General features: G+C 42.2%; 1 protein-coding gene across 1 annotated transcript in view; it reads right to left on the reverse strand.

The window, feature by feature from the left end:
- The window catches only part of galnt14 (UDP-N-acetyl-alpha-D-galactosamine:polypeptide N-acetylgalactosaminyltransferase 14 (GalNAc-T14)), a 114,524-nt gene that overhangs the window by 33,873 nt on the left and 73,020 nt on the right, over nt 1-7,631 (reverse strand). The window contains 2 exon segments of the mRNA XM_023974323.2: nt 1,903-1,927; nt 1,929-2,022. Of these exon segments, the coding sequence (XP_023830091.1) occupies nt 1,903-1,927; nt 1,929-2,022 (119 nt within the window).

The following is a 7,631-nucleotide window of genomic DNA, read 5'->3' on the forward strand; positions in this document are numbered from 1 at the left end:
GAGTCAACCCTCTGTCTTAGCCTGGGGGAGAGGAAGAGTGCTGTTGGTGTAAATTGAGGGAGGCACTTCTTCCAGATTAGGGGCAATCAGAGGAACAGCAGAAGGGGGGGGGGGGGGGGGGGGTCAACCCTCTGTCTTAGCCTGGGGGAGAGGAAGAGTGCTGTTGGTGTAAATTGAGGGAGGCACTTCTTCCAGATTAGGGGCAATCAGAGGAACAGCAGAAGGTAAACTGCCATTTTCTCCCCTGTCGCAACACACTGAGAGCTCTGAGAGCTGCTGGAGGGGTGGTGCTCCATGAGACAGTTCACAATGCTACAGTTACACACAAGCTAGGAGGGAGTTTTTCATTMATTCCTGGAGATAAAGACATATACTGTATCAAAAAGAGAGATTATGTGTAGGAGTCCGAGAGTAGGGTGGGGGGTTCTGTTGACTGAAGTTCACAAAAAAGCGGACAGTTAAGTCACCTGATAGAAATATGTTGTAAGAACAAATACGCATTAGAGTTCATTTTTMGTCATGAATCTTGTTCTTGAGGAAGTTCTGCAGAGTGGTCCCTAACTGGCACAGTCACAAAGTAACCCTAGTAACCCTAATGCCTAACTGAATTTTTACAATATACTCAATTTTGACTTTGCAGATGGCCTATCTAAGGGGAAATCGCTTAGTTCTGTCTCCATGACAAGACTCATGACAATAAACATCAACCTGCATTTTAAGGTGGGACTTATTTTCTCTGAAGTTTGCAAGTAGCTTTATTCTGTCTAGGAAAAATAATATCAAATGAGTATACGAGAATGGGGTGGATTTTCTTTCTATTCTGGGAGATGTATCAGAAGGTGCAGAGTAGATGTTGGAGGTGTGTGTCACTGCCTGTACTGTACAGTACTGTTACTGTAGATGTAGGAGTGTGTCAGTGCCTGTACTGTTACTGTAGATGTAGGAGGTGTCAGTGCCTGTAACTGTTCTGTAGATGTAGGAGGTGTCAGCTGCCTGTACTGTACTGTATGATGTAGGAGTGTGTCAGTGCCTGTACTTTACTGTAGATGTAGGAGGTGTCAGTGCCTGTACTTGTTACTGTAGATGTAGAGTGTGTCAGTGCCTGTACTGTTACTGTAGATGTAGAGTGTGTCAGTGGCCTTACTGTTACTGTAGATGTAGAAGGTTCATGCCTGTACTGTTACTGTAGATGTAGGAGGTGTCAGTGCCGTTACTGTTACTGTAGATGTAGAGTGGTGTCAGTGCCTGTACTGTTACTTAGATGTAGAAGGTGTCAGTGCCTGTACTGTTACTGTAGATGTAGGAGGTGTCAGTGCCTGTACTGTTACTGTAGATGTAGGAGTGTGTCAGTGCCTGTACTGTTACTGTAGATGTAGAGGTGCAGTGCCTGTACTGTACTTAGAGTAGGAGGTGTCAGTGCCTGTAACTGTTACTTAGAAGTAGAGTGTGTGCAGTGCCTTGTACTGTTACTGTAGCATGTAGGAGGTGTCAGTGCCTGACTGTTACTGTAAGATGTAGGAGGTGTCAGGCCTGTACTGTTACTGTAGATGTAGGAGGTGTCAGTGCCTGTACTGTTACTGTAGATGTAGGAGTGTGTTCAGTGCCTGTACTGTTACTGTAGATGTAGAGGTGTCAGTGCCTTACTGTTACTGTAGATGTAGGAGGTGTCAGTGCCTGTACTGTTACTGTAGATGTAGAGGTTGTCAGTGCCTGTACTGTTACTGTAGATGTAGGAGGTGTCAGTGCCTGTACTGTTAACTGTAGATGTAGAGTGTGTCAGCTGTTACTTTACTGTGATTAGGAGTGTTCAGTGCCTGTACTGTACTGTAGATGTAGGAGGTGTCAGTGCCTGTACTGTTACTGTAGATGTAGGAGTGTGTCAGTGCCTTACTGTTACTGTACCTCCTTGATCCTCCGAGCAGTGGGGCAGCCAGTCCTTGTTGACCTCACAGTGACTGTCCAGGAAGGTCAGGACCCCGGCCTTCGCTGCATCCGCCCCACGTACCCTGGAGCGGATCAGACCTGGAGAGAGAGAGATCAGAGACAGAGGGGTCAAAGGTCATTCTCATCCCTAACTACTGCTGTGTCTGTCTGTCTGTCTGTCTGTCTGTCTGTCTGTCTGTCTGTCTCCAAACCCAACCACTGTATCTAAACCCAAACACCAATACTATCTGATCTCTAGATGATGTTGCTGAAATATACTCTCAAATACTCTGAACACAATGTCCCTTTATTGTCCACCTCATGCGTGGAGACAAGGGAGGTCTTAAAAAGGCCATTTGTGTCTGTTTATGGGGCAATGACGCAATTACAGCCCTTAGACATGATGGTCTGAATGGGACATCACACTGTTAAGAGGTCTCAATGATTGAAGGACATTCTTTCCGGCTAAATAGCGAAATCAATAGTCTCTGACATAGGACAGAATGTCATTGTATGAAATTGTAGGACTCTGTAAGTTTCGCACTGCGCCGCGACTCCAGCCAATTAAAAATCCCATTTCATCCTCAATAACGCTTTATTTTCTGGATGGGTGAGCTCACCCTCCCCCCTCAACAGTTGCTAGTTGAAGGCTGACTGTGTAGCTGCCAGAGAAAGAGAGAAAGAGAGATAGAGAGATAGAGAGAATTTACTACTAAAGCTTGATAGAGACGACATGGCATGACAGCTTCTGCTGTTTGTAGCATTAAAAAGACAATCAAGTCTAAATGCCTCAAACCATTTACAATTTAGAGTGTGAGTTGAGGCCCCGGGGACTGTTAACTACACCCGGGCCCCTATACACACACAAGTTCATCAACACTGTAATGGAACACTGAGGCTGGGTAATGAAACCTCCGGCTCCAGGAATAAACAGAGGACTGCCTAACAACAGCCTAACGATACCATTTGTTACAATCTAATTGTGGTTGTAATGATTTTTACACTTGATTAGGTATTGTCAGAGAGTAATTTCTTCGTTTTTTAGATGGAATCTTGGAAGTTGTCGTCTTGAGATTAGAGTTCTCTGCTTTTCATGAGCAGAGCAGGAATCTAATTACACACAATGCCTCACACACCTGTCTCACCACTACAACGTACACAAGAACAGCTATTTCAAGGCTATTGATTTCAAATCATCATCCCATTCCATTAAAATGTGCTCCATCGTTAAAAGTCAGATCTGACTGCTGAGTGCATAAGAGACTGGCATGTTTATAACTTGCCAGCAAAAGCCTATCAGTCCCAGGGTCTGAAACAAAATGACGGCAAGACATAGCAGGACCTGGCAGCCAGACCTGTGATTGCAGAACTCTAAAAATCCTCACCACTGCACGCGCAAAACGGCCTGGAGGACTATCCATCGTTACGACGGCCAACCTGCTGAGTAATCACCTCGCCCCCCTCAGCACATCCTCCTCGTCCGCACCCTTCTCACCCCTACATCCATCCCCACAACCCCCCAATCACTGCAACCCTAAACAAAGCGTTGCAGTCAGTGTTGGAATGGGTAATAACCTAGTAATAACCTGGTCCTGAACATATGTAAAACTAAAAGCGCTGAATTTAGTAAAAATCATTCCCTAAGTTCTAGACCTCAGCTAAATCTGGTAGTGCATGTGGCTGTGAGCAATTGGAGGAAACTAAACTTTTTTGTGTCCCCTTACACTATAAATTGTCATGGTCAAGGCATATTGATTCAATTGTTGTAAATATGGGGGGAGTTGCTCAGAATTTTTAACAACACAGTTGGACTAAGCAAGTCCTGCAGGCTCTAGTTTTATCTAATCTTGACTATTACCCGGTGATATGATCAAGTGCTGCAAAAGACCTAAAAAAGCTGCAGCTGGCCCACAAAAACAATAACGAGGCCATATACGAGGAGTACCAGTACCAAGTAGTGTAAAGTACTTAAGTAAAAAATACTTTAAAGTACTACTTAAATAGTTTTGGGGGGTATCTGTACTTTACTATTTATATTTTTGAAAATGTTTACTGTAACTTCACTACATTCCTAAAGAAAATAATGTACTTTTTACTCYATACATTTTCACTGACATCCAAAAGTACTCGTTACATTTTGAATGCTTAGCAGGACAGGAACATTGTCAAATTCACACACTTGTCAAGAGAACATCCCTGGTCATCCCTACTGCCTCTGATCTGGCGAACTCACTAAACAYAAATGCTTTGCTTGTAAATTATGTAAATGAGTGTTGGAGTGTGCCCCTGGCTCCGCCATTTCCTGGTTGCTAAAATTCTAATAGTTTGCCTAATTTCAGTTTATGTGACAAAACAAGCAAGTATAGTGTAGAGAATCATTGTACCATCTAAACCGCTGTGAAATATATTTTACATAACCAAAAATATTGTATTTTCAGCTATTTGAAGATGGTGTACAAAGTAAAAGACCAAAAACGAAACTTAATGGGAAGCATAGATATAGCGAACATAGAACAGATCTACCGTTTCTTAGACTTGCTTTCAATGAGAATGACTGACCTATAACACACATTTCTGTGCATTTGGTCAGGGTTGCCCAAAAAGCTACATATTGTAGCTTTACAGTTTTTCCCAAGTGCTAAAACACAATTTTGCAAACTAGGCTGGTTTTATCAAAATACTTAACACAATTCACAAAACCACCCACCCAAACTGCAAAATGAAGCACTGCAACCAAAACTACACATAGCATTATCATAATCAAACGTTTGCACGAAATGGCACACACTTCATTCATATTACCAGATTTTTGTTAATGAAAAGCACTCTCATCTTTAGTATGCTTTGCCATAATACTAAAATAGTTCAAATTGTAGAAAATTCTTCAGATGCACGGAAATATTTGCAGATACACACACATGCTGTTGAAACATTTTATTTTTTATTTTTCACCAAACAAGTCAGTGCAACATATGCACAGCAGATATATTTACATTGGACTGAACAAAAATATGCTCACAAAAAAACAGTAAACTGAAAAAGAAAATTGCAGAAAAAATATATAGAAAAAAAGAGGCAAGAAAAATAATTAGGCAGCATCTTGCCGCACAGTTGGGTCTGGCCACTACGCCTCGTCCACATCACAGGCAATATCTTCCCTTGCCAGACATCGAGGGAAGAAGCGCCTTGAGTGCCTTATCCATCCCTGAATCGCACCCACATCAATCTCATCACATGCCTCTTCCATAGCCTGCACAAGAGGCATCCGCACAAAGGGCTGCCGGTCGTATACCTTCCACCGCCATGCAGAAAATAACTCTTCTATGGGGTTCAGAAATGGTGAGTATGGTGGGAGGTATTGCACAAGAAATGGTGGGTGGTCAGCAAACCAGTTTTGGACTGGGGCTGCACAATGAAAGCTCACGTTGTCCCATACTACAACATACCGGGTTCTTTGATGGTCTGCATCATTCATACGCTCTGGTGATATGAGAATGTTGTGGAGTCTGTCCAGAAAGGTGAGAATATGGGCTGTGTTGTATGGTCCAAGGTTGGCATGACGGTGGAGGACACCATGCGTATTGGGATGGCAGCGCACATTGTGATGTTCCCACCACGTTGGCCAGGAACATCTATAATGGCTCTGTGGCCAATGACATTTCTCCCCCTTCTTCTGGTCTTTGCTAGGTTGAACCCAGCCTCATCTATAAAGATTAACTCATGTGGGATTGCATGAGCATCCATTTCCAGTACTCCCTGAAAACAAAGAACAAAAGCAGTCAATATGGTGTTATCCAGTACACTGGGAAACAATGTTGCGTGTAGTGTACTGCAGTCAATATTGTACTTACATCCACATATGCTCGTCTGACCTCTTTGTTTCTTTGAGAGGTTCTCTCAAATGGCACCTTAAAGTTGTTTCATTCTGATTTGGTTTCGCTTGAGAATGCGAGCCAATGTGGACAGACTGACTCGTTGAATGTTGTTGAATATGGTGTTGTCTTGGATGATGTGGCTTTGAATTTCTCGTAATCTGATTTCATTATTTTCCAAAAACAAGTTTACAATGGCAGCTTCCTGTACTCCGGTGAACATTTGGCTCCTTCCTCCACCATGGTTGCGTCTCTCAGTCCTTTAGAAAAACAAAAAAACAAAAATATAGGGCTTGGACAATGCAGCCTAAAGATATTTCCCCCACAGTAGAGTAAATTCTACAGTAAATTTGTGCAGTTAGTGTATGACATCAGCCATTCATGAAGTAAACAGGTGTCACCAAACTGATACACTATGACATGGGGTGTACTACATAGTGTGAAAGAAATTTTGGTTACATACCTGTACTCCAGTCTAAATGTCCGGATGACACAGGCGACAGTAAAACGGCTCAAGTTGGGCTGCACTCTGTCCAGCCTCTCGTATTGTCAGCCCATGGTTGATGACATGATCAACTAAGGTTGCTCTGATTTCATTTGAAAGTTGTTGTCTTCTTTGGCCATGAACTCCTCTACCAGCTCTACCCCTACCTCTCACTCTTCCTCCCCCTCTCATTCTCACCCTCCCTCTTCCTCGTCCTCTCTCTGCACCGGCTTCCATTGTTGTTGTAAAACAAAAGGTGCTCACCTGTGGTCTTTTCATAGTGCTTACTTCCTGATTGAAGTGGTAACAATTAACCAGTGAGGTGTTTGGCCAGGTGGCACATGTATTGGCCAATTAGCTCATGTAGTGTCATTTTGAATGGCAGTGTTTTGAAATGGCAAACATGTGACTTTATGTCAGATTGTTGTGTCTTATGCAGAGAACCGTGTGCAGTGCATTTAAAAAGTGCCATTTTGAATTGCAAAATGTGTGTAATGCAGAAAATGTGTTTAGACTTTTGGAGACTTGAGAAGAGCATACTACACTCACACATCTACACTGACACAACACACACCACACACACACACACACAACACACACACACACACATCACACCACACACACCAACACACACACACACCACACACCACCACATCACACTACCACACACACCACACACACACACACACAGCACCACAAACGCACAAGCTGCTGCTATCTGTTTATTATATCCTCCTGATTGCCTATTACTTTAACCTACCACATGTACATACTGTATAACTGATTACAAACAACTATATCAAACCCTGCACATTAACTCGGTACTGGCAGTGTTTGAAAAAGTACTCAATGTCATACTTCAGTAAAAGTAAAGATGCCTTAAAGAAAATGACTCAAATAAAAGTGAAAGTCACCCAGTAAATACTACTTTCTGTAAAAGCTAAAAGTGTTTGGTTTTAAATATAATTAAGTATAGAAAAGTAATGTAATTGGTAAAATATACTTAAGTACAAAAGTAAAAAATAATTTACAATTTCCTTATGTTACAGTTTTTCCCAATTGCTAACACACGTAAAAAATGACATGCACAGCCATATTTAAAACTGACACACAGAGAGCAAAATCTCTTCTCAAGTTTCCAAAAGTCTAAACACATTTTTCTGCATTACAACACATTTTGCAATTCAAAATGGACTTTTTAAATGCACTGCACACGGTTCTCTCATAAGAACAAACAATCTGACATAAAGTCACATGTTTGCCATTTCAAAACCCTGCCATATCAAATGACACTACATGAGCTAATTGGCCATACATTTGTCACCTGGCAAAACACCTCACTGGTTAATGTA

The sequence above is a fragment of the Salvelinus sp. IW2-2015 genome, linkage group LG28, assembly GCF_002910315.2.
Source record: "Salvelinus sp. IW2-2015 linkage group LG28, ASM291031v2, whole genome shotgun sequence".
In the NCBI taxonomy this organism is placed as follows: Eukaryota; Metazoa; Chordata; class Actinopteri; order Salmoniformes; family Salmonidae; genus Salvelinus; species Salvelinus sp. IW2-2015.